General features: G+C 44.0%; 1 protein-coding gene across 1 annotated transcript in view; it reads right to left on the bottom strand.

Annotated features, from left to right (window-relative positions):
- Nucleotides 1-18,644, bottom strand: part of fras1 (Fraser extracellular matrix complex subunit 1) — a 747,542-nt gene that overhangs the window by 360,034 nt on the left and 368,864 nt on the right. The window contains exon 16 of the mRNA XM_085963231.1: nt 11,924-12,064. Within this exon, the coding sequence (XP_085819357.1) occupies nt 11,924-12,064 (141 nt within the window). The remainder of the gene's footprint in view (nt 1-11,923; nt 12,065-18,644) is intronic.

The following is an 18,644-nucleotide window of genomic DNA, read 5'->3' as shown; positions in this document are numbered from 1 at the left end:
CTCCTTCTTGAATATATTTAATCAATTGGCCTCAACTGCCTTTTGTGGTAGAGAATTCCACAGGTTCACCATTCTCTGGGTGAAGAAATTCCTCCTCATCTCTGTCCTAAATGGCTAACCCCTTATCTTTAGACTGTGACCCCTGGTTCTGGACTCCCCCGCCATCGGGAACAGCCTTCCTGCATCTAGTCTGTCTAGTCCTGTTAGAATTTTATAAGTTTCAATGAGATCCCCTCTCATTCTTCTCAACTCCAGCAAATATAAGCCCAATCGACCCAATCTCTCCTCATACATCATTCCTGCCATCCCAGGTATCAGTCTGGTGAATCTTCGCTGCACTCCCTCCATGGCAAGAACATCCTTCCTCAGATAAGACGACCAAAACTGCACACAATACTCAAGGTGTGGTCTCACCAAGGTCCTGTACAACTGCAGCAAGATATCCTTGCTCCTGTACTCGAATCCTCTCGCTATGAAGGCCAACATACCATTTGCCTTCTTAACTGCCTGCTGCACCTGCATGCTTACCTGCAGCGACTGGTGCACAAGGACACCCAGGTCTCGTTGCACTTCTCCTTCTCCCAATCCACTGTCGTTCAGATAATAATCTGCCTTCCTGCTTTTGCCACCAAAGTGGATAATTTCGCATTTATCTGCATTATACTGCATCTGCCATGCATCTACCCAATCACCCAACCTGTCCAAATCATACTGGAGTTTCTCGGCATCCTCCTCACAGCACACACGCCCACCCAGCATTGTGTCGTCTGCAAGCTTGGAGATATTACATCTAGTTCCCTCGTCTAGATCATTAATATATATTGTGAATAGCTAGGGTCCTAGCACCGATCCCTGCGGTACCCCACTAGTCACTGCCTGCTACTTGGAGAAAGACCCGTTTATTCCAACTCTTTGCTTTCTGTCTGCCAACCAGTTCTGTATCCAAGTCAGTACCTTACCCCCAATCCCATGTGCTTTAACTTTACACGCTAATCTCTTATGCGGGACCTTATCGAAAGCCTTTTGAAAGTCCAAATACACCACATCCACTGGTTCTCCCTTATCTATTCTACCAGTTACATCCTCAAAAAATTCCAGTAGATTAGTCAAGCACGATTTACCTTTTGTAAATCCATGTTGACTTTGTCCGATTCTGTCACTGTTATCCAAATGCTCTGCTATTACATCTTTTATAATGGACTCTAGCATTTTCCTCACCACCGATGTCAGGCTTACCGGTCTATAATTCCCCATTTTCTCTCTACCACCTTTTTTGAATAGTGGGGTTACATTAGCTACCCTCCAATCCATGGGAGCTGTTTCAGAATCTATAGAATTTTGGAAGATGACCAGCAATGCATCTACTATTTCTAGGGTCACTTCCTTAACTACCCTAGGATGTAGATTATCAGGCCCTGGGGATTTATCGGCCTTCAATCCCGTCAATTTCCCTAACACCATTTCCCTACAAATACTGATTTCATTCAGTTCCTCCCTCTCATCAGACCCTATGTTCCCCAACATCTCTGGGAGGTTATTTGTGTCCTCCTTTGTGAAGACAGAACTAAAGTATGTATTTAATTGGTCTGCCATTTCTTGTTCCCCATTATAAATTCCCCTGATTCTGACTGCAAGGGACCTACGCTTGACTTCACCAATATTTTTCTCTTCACATATCTATAGAAGCTTTTACAGTCAGTTTTTATGTTCCCTGAAAGCTTACTCTCATACTCTATTTCCCCCCTCTTAATTAATCCCTTTGTCCTCCTTTGCTGAACCCTAAACTGCTCCCAATCCTCAGGTTTGATGCTTTTTCTGGCCAATTTATATGTCCTCTCCTTGGCTCTTATGCTATCCCTAATTTCCCTTGTTAGCCACAGTTGAGTCACCTTTTTTGTTTTATTTTTATGCCAAATGGGGATGAACAAATTCTGTAGTTCATCCATGCAATCTTTAAATGTTTGCCATTGCCTATCCACCGTCAACCCTTTAAGTAACGTTCCCCAATCCATCCTAGCCAACTCGCTCCTCATACCATCGTAGTTTCCTTTATTTAAATTCAGGACCCTAGTCTCTGAGTCAAATACTTCACTCTCCATCTTAATGAAGAATTCTATCATATTATGATCGCACCGCCCCAAGGAGCCTCGCACAACAAGATTGCTAATTAATCCTTTCTCATTACATAATACCAGTCTAAGATGGCCTGATCTCTAGTTGGTTCCTCGACATATTGGTCCAGGAAACCATCCCGTATACACTCCAGGAATTCCTCCTCCACAGTATTGTTACTAATTTGGTTAGCCCAATCTATATGTAGATTAAAGTCACCCATGATAACTGCTGTGCCCTTATTGCACGCGTCTCTAATTTCCCGTTTAATGCCAACCCCAACCTCAGCATTACTGTTTGGAGATCTATATACAACTCCCACTAACGTTTTCTGCCCCTTGCTATTTCTCAGCTCTACCCATACAGATTCCACATCATCAGAGCTAATATCCTTCCTTACTATTGTGTTAATTTCCTCTTTAACCAGCAATGCTACCCCACCTCCTTTGCCCTTTTGCCTATCTTTCCTGAACATTGAATACCCCTGGATGTTGAATTCCCAGCCTTGGTCACCCTGTTTTATTTAGTGTCTAAGCTAGCTAAGAAACTGTAAATTGCTATAACTTTACTTCATTAAATTAGTAACTAAAACTAGATAAACCAATTAAGTAATAAAACTAAAATATTGATTAAAAATAATTAATTAACTAATCAAATAAAGAAAGAAAGTCAGATAGACATGGCAAGGTAGGTGGTGTGCCATAACTGCAGCATGTGGGAGTTTGTGGAGACCAGTGAGATCCCGAGCAACCACATCTGCAGTAAGTGCCTGCAACTCGAGGAACTTCGGCTCAGAGTTGTTGAGCTGGAGTACGAGGTGCAGACATTGCGGGGCATCAAGGAGGGGGAGACTTACCTGGGCACTTTGTTCCAGGAGGCAGTCACACCCCTTAGTTTAAGTAGTACTTCAGAGTTCGTCAATGGTCAGCGACAGGAGGATGTGACTGTGAGTCAGGAAGGTATGGGGACCCAGGATGTAGTGATGGAGGAGCCTCAGCCCTTGACTTTGACCAACAGGTATGAGATACTTGCTACCTGTGGGGATGAGAACAAGGACTGCAGAGTGGATGAGCATCTTCTCTCTCTTTATTAGAGCAAGAACATGGCAAATGGAATATAATGTGGAAAAATGTGAAGTTATCCACTTTGGTAGGAAAAATAGAAAAACAGAGTATTTTTTAAATGGTGAGAGATTGGGAAATGTTGGTGTTCAGAGGGACCTGGGTGTCCTTGTACACAAATCACTAAAAGTTAACATGCAGGTACAACAAGCAATTAGAAAAGCAAATGGTATGTTGGCCTTTATTACAAGAGGATTTGAGTATAGGAGTAAAGATGTCTTACTGCAATTATATAGGGCCCTGGTGAGACCATACCTGGAGTATTGTGTACAGTTTTGGTCTCCTTACCTAAGGAAGGATATACTTGCCATAGAGGGAGTGCAACAAAGGTTCACCAGACTGGGATGGGGGGACTGTCCTATGAGGAGAGATTGAGTAGACTAGGCCTATATTCTCTGGAGTTTAGAAGAATGAGGGGTGATCTCATTGAAACATACAAAATTCTTAAAGGGCTTGACAGGGTAGATGTTTCCCCTGGCTGGGGAGTCTAGAACCAGGGGTCACAGTCTCAGAATAAAGGGTCGGCCATTTAGGACAGAGATGAGGAGAAATTTCTTCACTCAGAGGGTGGTGAATCTTTGGAATTCTCTACCCCAGAGGGCTGTGGAGGCTCAGTCATTGAGTATATTCAAGACAGAGATCAATAGATTTTTGGATGTTAAAGGAATCAAGGGATATGGAGATAGTGCAGGAAAGTGGAGTTGAGGTAGAAGATCAGCCATGATCTTACTGAATGGTGCTGCAGGATCGAGAGGCTCGAATGGCCTACTCCTGGTCCTATTTCTTATGTTCTTATGTACTTGAACTGCTCCAGTCCGTGTGGAATGCTCAGTAGTGGTTTGATACAGTGGAGTGACTTTCTAGTCAACTTCAGAGGGCAGTTCAGTCAACCATATTGGTGTGAGACTGGAGTCACATATAGGCCAAACATTAGTGAACCAGTTGGTTTTTGTAGCAATCCGATAGCTTCATGGTCACTTTTTTAATACAAGCATTGTATTTCCAGATTTTTGAAACAAAATTCAAATTCTCAAACTCCTTGTTGGGATTTTAACTTTTGATACAGATATCGAATAGGATGGTGATAGTGCCCAATTATGCCTTGCTCGTCCATCAAGAGAGAAAAGTTCAATGTGTCTTTCATATACACAAATTGTGAAGCTGAAGTACATATCCTGGATAGAATCCAAGATGTGGCAATATGCTCCCATAGCTTCCATTCTCTTCATAAGGGCAACATGAGGTTAAAAGTCTTCTGAAAGTCAATGAAAGCAATACAAGTGGGTTTCCCCTAAACCTCACAATGCTCTGAAATCTAATATCAAATTAGAATCTTCCCTAAACATTCCTTTCTGTTCACCACATGGTCCTCCAAAGCATCCCCAAATATAATCTACCTTTTAAACAACAACAATTGCATTTATATGGCATCTTTAACCCAGTAAAAATGTCCCAAGGCGCTTCACAGGAGTGTTATCAGACAAAATTTGACACCGAGCAACATAAAGAGATAATAGGACAGGTGATCAAAAGCTTGGTCAAAGAGGTAACTTATAAGGAACATCTTAAAGGAGGAGAGAGAGGTGGAGAGGTTTAGGGAGGGAATTCCAAAGCTTAGGGCCTAGGCACCTGAAGGCACGGCCATCAATGGTGGAGCGATTAAAATCGGGGGTGCGCAAGAGGCCAAAATTGGAGGAGCACAGAGATCTCGGAGGGTTGTGCGGCTGGAGGAGGTTACAGAGATAGGGAGGGGCAAGGCCATGGAGGGATTTGAACACAAGGATAAGAATTTTAAAATCAAAGCATTGCTGGACCGAAGTAGCTCAGCGAACACAGGGGTGATGGGTGAACGGGACTTGGTGCGAGTTAGGATACGGGCAGCAGTGTTCATGGGATACAGGCAGAAATAGAAACCTACCCATTTCTGTACTGACTATAATGACTATAAAATAAAGTACACATTTTCCTACGTTATGTTTCAGATCAAAAGGAGCTTTTCAAAAACTACTTTTTGATTTTAACCAAATATTTAAAATGTTATGTTCTACAAAATATTCCCTTGCAACCTTTAAGTTCTATATCTCCAGCTTGCCTTTAAATTTATATTAATAACCCTCCATTTAAAATTGGGAATGACCAAGTAATCTGTTTTTGGTGGTGTTGGTTGAAGGATATACATTGGGGTAGATTTTCCCTAAGCTGTCGGGAAGGAGGCGGGACTACAACTTTCGGGTTTTAGTCCCGCCTACATCGGCGTCCGGCCAATCCGCGTGATTTTCCCTTGACTGACCTTGTTGAGCCCGCCCAGCAGGCCAATTAAGGGCCACCCGACAACAGGTGACGTCACAGACTGAAATTTCATCTGTCAAGACGTGTTGACAGATGAAATATCAGTGTTTCACAGCTGTTTGAAGCTGTCAAACACTGACAGTCTGACTTCTAACCTGAGTCCTTCTACACAGACTCAGTTAGAAGTCTCACCGGCAATGAAAGCTGAAGGCTGTCACTTTTGACAGTTCGCAGCCATTTTGCTTTCAGTGCCGGCTGAGTGATGGACTCCCGAAACCTAGAGGAGGAAAGGCTGTTAAGGTAAGTCCAGGTAATTTAAACTTCTTTACACACTTTAGACACACCAAACACACTTACCTTTGCACTCATACACCCATCACTCACCTGAACACCAACATCGCGACCCCTCCAAGTCCTTCAACCCGACGGCCCGACTGCTCTAACCTGGCGTGGTTTGGAGCCGTTGGGAATCCCACACGACACCCCTCAAAATAGGGATTAGGCTAAAAACTGCCTGTTAACAACCTGTTAACAGGCAGTTAAATAGCACTAAGTCCTTCCCGCCTCGGGTCAGCGGGTCCCAGTGCGGGGCGGGTACCTGCCTCCCCTGAAACTTACGTGGAGGCGGGTTTTGGGCGGGATGGTGTCGGGACCCCCGAATTCGGGATTTCCCCCCCCCACATGCCTGAAACCCCATCTGACGGCTCCAGGAAAATGTACCCCTGTATGTTGACTTGGACTTGAGGAGAACTTCCCTGTTCTTCTTCATTTAGAGTCATGGGGGGAAAAATTGGGTCGTGCCCACTTTGGGACGCTAACTTCACTAGCGCCCCAAAAAAGTTAGCGCCCCCACGCTATAAACTACTGGAAGCGCTCCCCCTCCCTCTTGGGGCGCTACCATTTAATATCGTGGTGCTACGTGCAACAGTGACACACACGTCAGCACATAGTATCGTGGTATTACAGACCTCCCTCCCCTAATTAAAGAGGGGCCTAGCGCAGCGCACACCGGGGCCCTGCTGGACCACCGGGGAGCGGGGTGCCGGGAAAAGAGCCTGACATTCAAGAGGAGTGCTGGGCTGACCGATCACGGCCGGCACCCCGCATGAGGAGGCGAAAGGGGGCAGGTGCTGGCAGGTGGCCTAAAAAAAATGGCCGCCCGGCACCTGTCCTTTACAGGAAACTTTCGATTTACCGGCACCTAAATAACCGGAAATCTCGGTTAACCGGCAAAATTCAGGAGTAGGTTCAGGTAAGTTTTATTACTTGCCTTCCTCGATCTGTTGTTGTGCAAGGGTGTGGCTGCAGCTGTTGCTAAGCTACAGAGACGCTTGGAGCTTGTGGCCATTGTTCTGAACCTGTTGCAACAGGGTTTGTTGCTTTATACGGAGCTCTCAGCTCCGTATCTTTTACTATAGCTTTCAGTTATCCGGAATTTTTGATGAACCAGCACCACGTCGGTCCCGTCGGTGCCGGATAAAAAAAAGTTTCCTGTATTTAGCGCCGTCGCAGCCACAAAAACACCACCCTGATTCTGTCGGACATAGCGTCCGGTGGTAGGTCAGGGGGCGCGAGCCAAGTTTGTGGCCAGGGCGCTGCACACGGCGATGATGTAATCGCCGCAGGGCGCTACCAGCTACCGCCGCCGCTAACCTCCCGCTGAATTTCGCAGGCGGTATTAGCGGCGCCACGCCCGGACGCTAACAGGAGGCGCAAAGCAACCCAATTTTTCCCCCTTGGAATCTTACAAGTTCTCATGAGCAGGCAGACAGGATCTTGATTCAATATCTCATCCAAAAGACAACACCTCTGACAATGCAGCATTCCCTCAGTAATGAGTATCACGTGGGAGACCAAAATAAGTGGAATTCTCTTACATGATGAATTTATAAACCATAGCAAAAGAGACAACATCATGACTTTTATATTTTTAACTTCATTTTTTTTTACTTATGTTGTTCTTAATATTTATTTTTCCTTTCTTTAGATTCCTCCTCTGCACCACCCCGAAGGCTGGAAATTTAGTTAGATCTCTATCAATGCCCACCTATAACTATTAGAGGATGCTTACAAGTGGTCACGGATAACTCACTGACCAACTTTCTTCCTTACCTCTTTGACCAAGCTTTTGGTCATCTACCTTATTATCTCCTTATGTGGCTCAGTGTCAAATTTGTTTTTTAACACTCCTGTGAAGCACCTTGGGACATTTTACTATGTTAAAGGCGCTATATAAATACAAGCTGTTGTTGTTGTAGTGTGGGGATCCACCTCATTCTTTTTGGCAGTTCTCCTTGTAGACTAAGTTTACAATGTTCATTGTGGGGGTTCGATACTCAAAGGCAACACAGTTCAGAGATATGGTTATAATACTATACCACCGATTTTCTGACCTGCGTTTTCTTTAAGCACAGCTCCCCATTAAAAGAATGGGATCAGTAACTTTACCCTTGTATTTATTTTTGAATTCACTGACATAAGTGTCATACACTGGATGTGTTTAAGGAAGATCCTCCTTGGTGTAACACGTCTGCTCCACTTTTTGCTGAACAAAATAATGTTATATAATATAAAATGGGATTAATACGCAGGACTCCACAAAGAGGCATATGGATTTTTGAAAAAATTATAAATGAAAAAACATGAATTCCTAAAGACAATCTCTGACTGTACTGTAGTTCCCTTTAGTCCTACTCACCTGTAAGATTATGTTCAGTATTTTTAGTCATCATAAGATACAATATATACATTGCACTAACATAAAAGATGCACCTACAAATTCTATGTCTTGTGGCTGAGTGATTAAACTCCCAAGTCCTGCCATTCCACAGGGCAGGGTGTGAGAGCATGGTCCAAATTCTTTGAAGTCTTTGCTAGCAAATTGCCAAATGAAGCTTCTGTACTGAACTTTTGATCTGAGTACTGAGCTTAGTGTCCAGCAGCAGGAAATATGCCAATTCACATGTACCTCTTCAACAGCCAGTCAGAAACATATCCAAACAAAGGTCATCCAAGTGGGGCCCTTCTTGCTGGCAGATCTAACATGATGGAAATATCTTCTCCAAGGGAAGGCATATGTTGTCATTTTATATGGAGTCTTTCTGGGGGGGGGGGGGGGGGGGAGGGGGCAACGGTTATTTCCTTTTACCAGTCGCACGCCACAGATGGCATTTCCATGAACCCATAGGGGGTGATTTTCATTCAGAAGTCGGGAAGGAGGCGGGACTACAACTTTCGGAGTTGTAGTCCCACCTCCATCGAGATGCGCCCAATCCACGCGATTTTAACTTGATTCACCTTGTTGAGTCCGCCCAGCGGGCTCAGCAGGCCAATTAAGGGCCACCTGGCAACAGGTGACGTCACAGACTGAAATTTCATCTGTCAAGACGTTTTGACAGATGAAATATCAGTGTTTCACAGCTGTTTAAAGCTGTCAAACACTGGCAGTCTTACTTCTAACCTGAGTCCTTCTACACAGACTCAGTTAGAAATCTCACCGGCACAGAAAGCTGCAGGCTGTCACTTTTGACAGTTCGCAGCCGTTCTGCTTTCTGTGCCGGTTAGATGATGGACTCCCGAAACCTAGAGGAAGGAAGGCTGAAAAGGTAAGTACAGGTGATTTAAACTTCTTTACACACTTTAGACACACCAAACACACTTACCTTTGCACTCATGCACCCATCACTCACCTGAACACCGACATCTCGACCCCTCCAAGTCCTTCAACCCGACGGCCCGACTTCTCTAACTTGGCGTGGTTTGGAGCCGTCGGGAATCCCACACTCCAAGCTTTAAAATAGGGATTAGGCTAAAAACTGCCTGTTAACTACCTGTTAACAGGCAGTTAATTGGCACTAATCCCTTCCCGCCTCGGGTAGGCGGGTCCCAGTGCGGGGCGGGTACCCGCCTCCTTTGAAACTTACATGGAGGCGGGTTGGGGGCGGGATGGTGTTGGGACCCCCGAATTTGGGACCGTAACCCCCCGCACGCCTCCAATCCCGACTCCACGGGTCAATGAAAATCGACCCCATAGTGTCCCACAGAATATTAGATTGTTTCTGTTTATATTTAACCCGAGAACAGATATTTAACCAGATATTTAACTTACTTTTTTTTTTAAAGGCATTAATCATCATGACATTAATTGCTTTGATGGGAGTCTACTGCATATATCGAATACTCGTGGGAAAAATAATTCTTCAGATCTCTGTCTCACTTGTGCATTCCCAATATTTGTACTCACATTTTAAGATCCCAGTTTAAGTTAAAGTTAAACCAGCTTTAAAATTAATCCTCACCTTAATCAGCCCAATAGTTTCCAAAAAACATGTTTTAAATTTTTTTTTGTAAAAGCACATCTTAGGGACAGATGCACAGAATCTGAGCAGAGTCTAAATCAGTTTAAATCTTCAGAGGCTACTCACCAATGCTCCAAATATTGCAATGTCAGAATGAAGCAATGAGGAACTGAAATTTTAAAGCTAGAGGGGCAGAGTTTCTGCTTTGGGCGCAATCGGCGAGTAGTGTCCAAATTGCGGCCAAAATTGGGTCCGTTTTGTAAAGTGTTTTTTCCCCTTGTTTCTGCTAAAACTCATTTGCATATTGCCGAACGCAAAATCTGCCATGGACCAGCGCAACCGAGCAGCGTTTTAAAACACAATTTAAAAAAAGAAAGATTTTGCTTTTAAAAATATTCCTTGATATATTTAAGAGTGGTAACTTGGTAAAGTTTGATTAATACAGTTGAAAATGGGTTTATCACAAACAATAAGCATTTTAAATCACAGTGTCAATCCACCACCTTTGAGTAACCCAATTTTAAATGACTGAAAATGACTTATGAAAAATATACAAAACTATTTTCTAGTTAGATTGGAGGTACAGTACTCAGTTCCTTAGTAAATTTTTAAAAAATTCAACATTCAGAACCTTTTAAAACGTACCTTTTAGTGTCCTTGCGCCCAAAAGTTCCAGCTTAATTTTTAAAGCCTCCCTGAAGGCCTGCAAACAAGCGCAATTAGCAGAAACTCCCAGTGGTGATTAATTCACTCTGGGGGCATGGCCAATTTTGTGGGCGAGGCCTGCTTCTAGCACAATATTTTAAAACTAGCACAAAAGATCGTGGAAGCACGAGTTGCGCTGAACGCAATCTGCACTTAAAATGTTGCAATTTTGCGCTCCGGTTACGTCGATATCGGCCGAACTCCGCTGAATAAAAAACAGCACAATCGAACCGAAACTCCCGGCCAGAGAATTAAAACAGGTGATCAGACTGGCAATCTGAGTCAAAGATCTCAATTAATTTGAAGCATTTAGTTAATGCAACATGCATAAATACAGTTAATCATAAAATAAACTGCAACTGTGAGCCACTTCAATTCCTAAGTGTGATTTCTAGATGGCACAATGCACCAGGAAACTAACGCACCCTGACAGTGAATGGGAAGGTCTGACCATGAGTCTGGAATTTCTCACACTGGGGGTAAAATTAATCTTTTTAACAAAATAAACTAGAATGTGCTATTTTTCTTCATAATTAAAGAGCTGTTAGCAAAATCGTGGGGATTTAAAATGTGCAATTTCTGAGAATGTGACTTTATTAATGGGTCATTAATTACAGAGAAAAACAGGTATTGCCTCATTTTTCACTAAAAAAGAACTTTCAAACCCCAAAGGTGAATTCCTGATCATAGCTGTGCCACTGTGGTGGGATACCAAGTCGAGGCCACCCCTTGCCCACAGGAAAGTTTCACTTGCCTGCTCTCATCCACAGAGCCTACCAACAGCCAGTTAGAGAGCTTTATTGGTAGTGGATTGGTAGCAGCTGGCTTGTCAGTTGTCAGACAGCGATGGTGTGTATTGCATTGGAGACCAAGCAAGGGGAAAAGGAAACATAAATACCTCAAAGGACAGAAGTATGATTTCCAACTCAAGACAGCCTCCCACACTGGAAATAGCGGATTACACTATACAAGAACAACTCCTGTACTTTGTCTCTCACACTTCTATACATGCTTCTCCAATGTTAGAGGAAACCATTCACCAGCCCAATTAATTCTGATTATACCATATCAAGGTTACAGGAGGAATTATTATCTATCAACACGTATCACATGTTAAGAAAGCTAGTGGAAGGTAAATGCTTCTCCTTTGAACATTTTCCAGTGCTCAAATTAACGGTGATATCAAATGCTTTCCTACACTATTTTCTGCTATGACACTTCAAAGTATATATAATCCCGTAATTATACTGCATGAAAGATAAATATAAATTGGCTCAATCTAGCAGTATGTTAAGCTGCTCTTGCAGAGTGCTCTTCATGAGAACTGTACAAATATCTCAAATGATTTATATATTTTCTTGTTGAAATGTGGGCCGTATCGCCAGTATTAGTTCTTACCTGCACATCTGTTAGCCACATCTTTGTAATAGCCCACAGGGCAACCTGAGGCACACATCCCATTGTGTATAACTGTGCCTTCAGGACAGGTCAGGCATTTTGGGTTGTCATGGTAGCAAGTCTGACAAGATGAATCACATGCTGCACAAGAGGGAAAAAGCAGAAATCAAGCAAAATCAAACAGATTAAACTGTTCTCTAAGTAAAATGACACAAGCCAATTAACCAAACCATTCATGTATGCAGTTAATAGGCTGAAGTTAATGGATGTTTCCAGTGCCTCAAGCAATTCCTCTATTTATAGGTACTTCAGGAAGATCTTTATTACGCAAAGTTCTTAGATGTCCTGAAAGTTCAGCATACATGAACAGTTTAGAAAATAAAACATTGCTTGAGCAGCAAAAGAGACCACTAGAGCGTGAGGGGCCAGTTCAGTGCGGAGTTTAACCTCAGCAGCAGTTTAGCCTTCAAGTGCACTTGGCCTAAAATTATATTTGAGGAGCTAAATCTTTTTTTTTATTTTTAAGAGAAAACTAGTTTCGTATGAGGGACAGCTAAAACCGGTGATATTCAGCCCTGTGAAATGTTGGAAGCTCCTGGATAACATAGGGAATGCTGGAAAAGCTGAATTGAAATGGTCAGAGTTAAGAAGTAAGAAGGGAACTGTTATTCTACAGGGAGTTTATTAAAGATTGCCAAACAGTGGACAGGAGATAGAAGAAGATCTATGTAGATAAATTTAAGAAAAATGCAAAAACAACAGGGCTGTAATAAAGAGTGAGTTTAATTGTCCAAAGATATGTTGGGGTTAGATGTAGTGTTCACATTTTTGTCCAACAAGGAAAGAAGCAGTGTGCGATATAATTCTGGGAAATTAAGTTGAGCAAGTAGGTACATCTAGGAAACAGCAAACATAACATTAGATTCAATATAAAAATTGAAAAGGAGGGAGAACAGTCAAAAATAAAGGTATTTGACAAGGAAAAGACAAACTTCAATAAGTTAAAAAGGAAACTTGCTCAGCTAAACTACACAAGAACATAAGAATTTGGAGCAGGAGTAGGCCATACGGCCCCTCGAGCCTGCTCCACCATTCAATAAATTCATGGCCGATCTTTGACCTCAACTGCACTTTCCCGCCTGATCCCCATGTCCCTTGATACCCCTAGAGTCCAAAAATCTATCTCAGCCTTCAATATACTCAACGATTCAGCATCCACAGCCCTTTGGGGTACAGATTTCCAAAAATTCACAACACTCAGTGAATAAATTCTTCTTCATCTCAGTCTTAAATGAAACTTATCCTGAAATTATGCCCCCCTAGCTCTAGACTCTCCAGCCAGGTGAAACAACCTCTCAGCATCTACCCTGTCAATCCCCTTCAGAATCTTGTATATTTCAATGAGGTCACCTCTCATTCTTCTAAACCCAAGAGAGTATAGGCCCAATCTATTCAATCTTTCCGCATTGGACAACCCGCTCCTCCCAGGAATCAATCGAGTGAACCTTCATTGCACCGTTTCTAAAGCAAGTATATCCTTCCTCAGATAAGGAGACCAAAACTGTGCACAGTACTCCAGGTGTGGTCTCACCAAAGCCCGGTAACATTGTAGCAAGACATCCCTACTCTTTACTGTTGTACCCCTTGCAATAAAGGCCAACATACCATTTGCCTTCCTAATTGCTTTCTGTCTTTCCAGTGCGAGGACACCTAAATCTCTCTGAACACCAACATTTAATAGTTTCTCACCATTTAAAAAATATTCTGTTTTCTATTCTCCCTACCAAAGTGAATAACCTCACATTATACTCCATCTGCCACCTTGTTGCCCACTCACTTAACCTGTCTATATCCCTTTGCAGGCTCTATGGCCTAGAAATTCAGTATAGCCACGTTCGGGGCGCTACAGTCGGGCGGCCGCTAAAGTTCGCGCCACGTTCGCCGATATTCAGTCGCATCGCCCCAAGAGGTTGCTGCTGCGCTAAAACAGGCGATGCACGACTATCATTAGGCGCTAAGCCGGCGGTCCGGGGCGATACCCCCGAGGGCGGGCGCAGCGCAGGTGCGGCGAGTTGCTGATTGACGGCAGACACTCTGGCGCCGGTCAGCTCTTAAAGGGGGAGGGTGGACTTGTCTGGCTGCCATGCCCTGCGCACTGCAGCCCTGAAGCAAGGCCTGACCAATGCTGGTTCATCAGTTCTACGCCCTGGACCATGGGGAAGCCCGCTATTCTTCCAAATCCCATTGTACGCTCTTGCTGCTTGTCCAGGGTCATGGGGAAGGAGATGTACTGACGTCTCCTTCTGAAAAGGGCATTGTTCACCTGTCGGATGCAGCAATGTACCGCGAACTGGGAGATGTTGGCAATGTCCCCAGTAGCGGATTGGAAGGAGCCGGTGGCATAGAAGTTGAGAGCCACCGTCACCTTCACTGCCACCGACAGAGACGTCCTGCTCCTCAGCTGTGGCTGCAGATCTCTGCGAAGCAGGTGGCAGATCTCAGTGACCACCTCCCTTCTGAATCGCAGCCTCCGAACACACTGCTCCTCAGACATGTTCAGATATGAGAACAGCTGGCGGTATACCCTGGGTGGGTAAGGCCTCCTGTGCCGACACCTGTTGGCCCTTCTCCGTCTGGCCATGACTGACACTCTCTCACGGCATCTCTGATCCCTTTGAATGCAATGCAGAAAGCCAACGTTTCCACCCATTGTAGCCCCCATTACAGTATATGTGGCGATTCAAGGCTATGGCACTGAAAGTGAAATCCAAGTGCAAAGCTCTGGCCTGAAGCCAGAAGTACCTGTGCGAGCGCTGAGTCAAAGCAGAAAGCTCTCTGCCTTTGTCTCTCACACAGAAGGATTGGCACAAAATGGCTGTCACTTATAATGCAGGAGGAGTCCCCTTTAAATAGCGCCCCCCGCACCCCGCAGCGACTGGGAACCGTTCCCCTCTACCAGTCGCTGGGGGCGCCAGGCGCAAAGAAGGGCGGCGCCACTGAAGTTCTGGTTTGGGGTGCACAACGGGCGTTGCACGATGAAATGACGTCAGGATCTGCGCGGGCAGCTGAGCGCGCGCAAAGACTTTGCGCCGACGCGAAATCTCTAGTGAAGTTGGGGAGAGGCGCAGATCGCGCTGCGCCCGGCCGCTAGCCGCCTAGCGCCCAACATCTCCTCCTCCTAAGGCGCTACCGGCTGGCGCAAGCAACTGAATTTCTAGGCCTATGTGTCCTCATCACAGCTTACATTCCCACCTAGCTTTGTATCATCAGCAAACTTGGATACATTACACTCAGTCCCTTTATCTAAGCCATTAATATAGATTGTAAATAGCTGAGGCCCAACGACTGATCGTTGCGGCACTCCACAAGTTACAGCCTGAAAATGACCAGTTTATCCCTAATCTTTGTTTTCTGTCCGTTAACTAATCCTCTATCTATGTTAATATATTACCCCCAACCCCATGAGCCTTTATCTTGCGTAACAACCTTTTATGTGGCACCTTATCGAATGCCTTTTGGATATCCAAATATACTACATCCACTGGTTCCCCTTCATCTAGCCTGCTAGTTACGTCCTCAAAAAACCTCTAATAAATATGTCAAGCACGATTTCCCTTTCATAAAACCATGCTGACTCTGCCTAATCATATTATGATTTTCTAAGTGCCCTGTTACCACTTCATTAATAATGGATTTGAGCATTTTCCTGACAACTGATGTCAGGCTAACTGGCCTATAGTTCCCTGTTTTCTCCCTCTCTCCTTTCTTGACTAGCGGGGTTATATTTGCTACCTTCCAATCCACTGGGACCGTTCTAGAATCTAGGGAATTTTGGAAGATCACAATCAATGCATCCACTATCTCTGCAGCCACCTCTTTTCGAACCCTAGGATGTAGGTCCTCACATTCAGGGGATTTGTTGGCTTTTAGTCCCATTAGTTTCTCAAGTACTTTTTCTCTACTGATCTTAATTACTTTAAGTTCCTCACTCTGATTAGCCCCTTGGTTCCCCACTATTTTTGGTATGATTTTTTGTGTTTTCTACTGTGAAGACAGATACAAAATATTTGTTTAAAGTCTCTGCCATTTCCTTATTCCCCATTATAATTTTGCCTGTCTCAGCCTCGAAGGGACTAACGCTTACTTTTGCTACTCTCTTTTTTACATATTTGTAGTAGCTCTTACAATCTGTTTTTATATTTCTTGCTAGTTTACTCTCATTCCTTTTTCTCCCTTTGTTTCAATTTTTTGGTCACCCTTTGCTGGTTTCTAAAGCTCTCCCAATCCTCAGGCTAACTACTATTCTTCGCAACATCATAAGCCTCTTCTTTTAATCTAATACTATCTTTAACTTCTTTAGTTAGCCACGGATGGATCACGTTTCCCTAGAAAGAAACAATGGCAGATAAGACAATGGAAAACAATGGGCAACATTCAAACAAGAGGTGATTAGAGCACCTATTTCCACAAACGGTAAAGATGGAGCTTTGTGGATGAATAGAGAAATTAAAGTGAGATTTAAAAAGAGGCATGTGACTAGACTAAGAGTAATAACGCAAAGCAAATCAAGTGGAGTATAGAAAATATAGACAGAAAGCAAAAGAGATTAGAAAAGCAGAGAGAGGGTATGGAGAAAGACTATCAGGTAATATAAAAGGAAATAAATAAAGGCGTATAAAAAGTAAAAGTGTAAAATACTGCACATCAGAAAGAAAAATGGGCAACACACATATTCCATGAGTGGTACTGAAATAGCTCAGGATGAATTTGAAAGAGATCTCGAAGTCTTAGTAGACTCCACATTCAACATGTCCAACCAATGCAGCGCAGTAATCAACAAAGCGAATTGAGTGTTGAACAACACAGCCCATACAGTAGAATATAAATCAGAGGAGATCATCATCAAATGTGGTCAGACCACACCTCAAGTACTGTGTCCAGTTCTGGTAAAATAGATCAGGGAGAACCAGTGGATGTGGTGTATTTGGACTTTCAGAAGGCTTTCGATAAGGTCCCACACAAGAGATTAGCGTGCAAAATAAAGGCACATGGGATTGGGGGCAAGGTATTGACTTGGATAGAGAACTGGTTGGCGGACAGAAAGTAAAGAGTTGGAATAAACGGGTCGTTTTCCGAGTGGCAGGCAGTGACTAGTGGGGTACCGCAAGGATCGGTCCTTGGACCCCAGCTATTCACAATATATATTAATGATCTGGACGAGGGAATTGGATGTAATATCTCCAAATTTGCAGACGACACAAAGCTGGGCGGGAGGGTAAGCTGCGAGGAGGATGTCGGGAAACTCCAGTACGATTTGGACAGATTGGGTGATTGGGCAGAAACATGGCAAATGCACTATAATGTGGATAAATGTGAGGTTATCCACTTTGGTGGCAAAAACAGGAAGGCAGATTATTATTTGAATGGCAATAGATTGGGAGAAGGGGAAGTGCAACGAGACCTGGGTGTCCTTGTGCACCAGTCGCTGAAGGTAAGCATGCAGGTGCAGCAGGCAGTTAAGAAGGCACATGGTATGTTGGCCTTCGTAGCAAGAGGGTTCGAGTACAGGAACAAGGATGTCTTGCTACAGTTGTACAGGGCCTTGGTGAGACCGCACCTTGAGTATTGTGTGCAGTTTTGGTCACCTTACCTGAGGAAGGACGTTCTTGCCATGGAGGGAGTGCAGCGAAGATTCACCAGGCTGATACCTGGGATGGCAGGAATGACGTATGAGGAGAGATTGTGTCAATTGGGCTTATACTCACTGGAGTTTAGAAGATTGAGAGGGGATCTCATCGAAACCTATAAAATTCTGTCAGGTCTGGACAGACTAGATGCAGGAAGGATGTTGCTGATGGCCGGGAAGTCCAGAACCAGGGGTCATAGTCTAAGGATAAGGGGTAAGCCATTTAGGACTGAAATGAGGAGGAATTTCTTCACCCAGAGAGTGGTGAACCTGTGGAATTCTCTGCCACAGAGGGCGGTGGAGGCCAGTTCATTAAATATATTCAAGAAAGAGTTGGATATATTTCTTGAGGCTAAAGGGATCAAGGGATATGGGGAAAAGGCAGGGACAGGGTACTGAATTTGGATGATCAGCCATGATCTCATTGAATGGCGGAGCAGGCTCGAAGGGCCGAATGGCCTACTCCTGCTCCTATCTTCTATGTTTCTATGGTCACCGAGGTGTTCCCTGGAAAATCCACCCTAATAACTTTTAAAAGGGAAGGGGATAGATATTTGAAAAAAAAAAATTAAAAGGAAAAGTGGAAAGGGCAGGGAAATGGGCAGGCAGCTTTTCAGTGTGCTGGTACAAGTCTGGTGGGCTAAATGGCCTCCTTTCATATTGTGAAATGTATACTTTCTGCAATAGATTTGTTTGGTGTTGGTGTGGAATCTGCTCCCTTTTACTGATCTAGAAGCAATAGACAAGCACATGTGCAACATGAAAGCTACTTTTATGACTTTCATTCTGGATGAAGGACCTTCCCCTGTGTCTGGGGATGATCCACACAGGTCAGTAATCAGGGAAATGTACTGCTAGCCTGTACAGGCAGCTAAGTGCTCAGATTGCCCACAGCCAGAAAAAAATGGCATCCAGCACCACCAGGATTAAACAAGACACCAAAGAAATGTACCTCTCCCAGAGGTAGTAGCCACCACTTGATTTACTTTACATAACCGCTACGACTAGCACCATTGCTAGAAGGTCAATGCAACA

The sequence above is a fragment of the Somniosus microcephalus genome, chromosome 2 (genome assembly GCF_052327205.1).
Source record: "Somniosus microcephalus isolate GS21.2 chromosome 2, FLI_Smic_1.0, whole genome shotgun sequence".
Lineage (NCBI taxonomy): Eukaryota > Metazoa > Chordata > Chondrichthyes > Squaliformes > Somniosidae > Somniosus > Somniosus microcephalus.
Note: the sequence above shows the minus strand (reverse complement) of the source record. Positions and strands in the feature narration are given on the sequence as shown.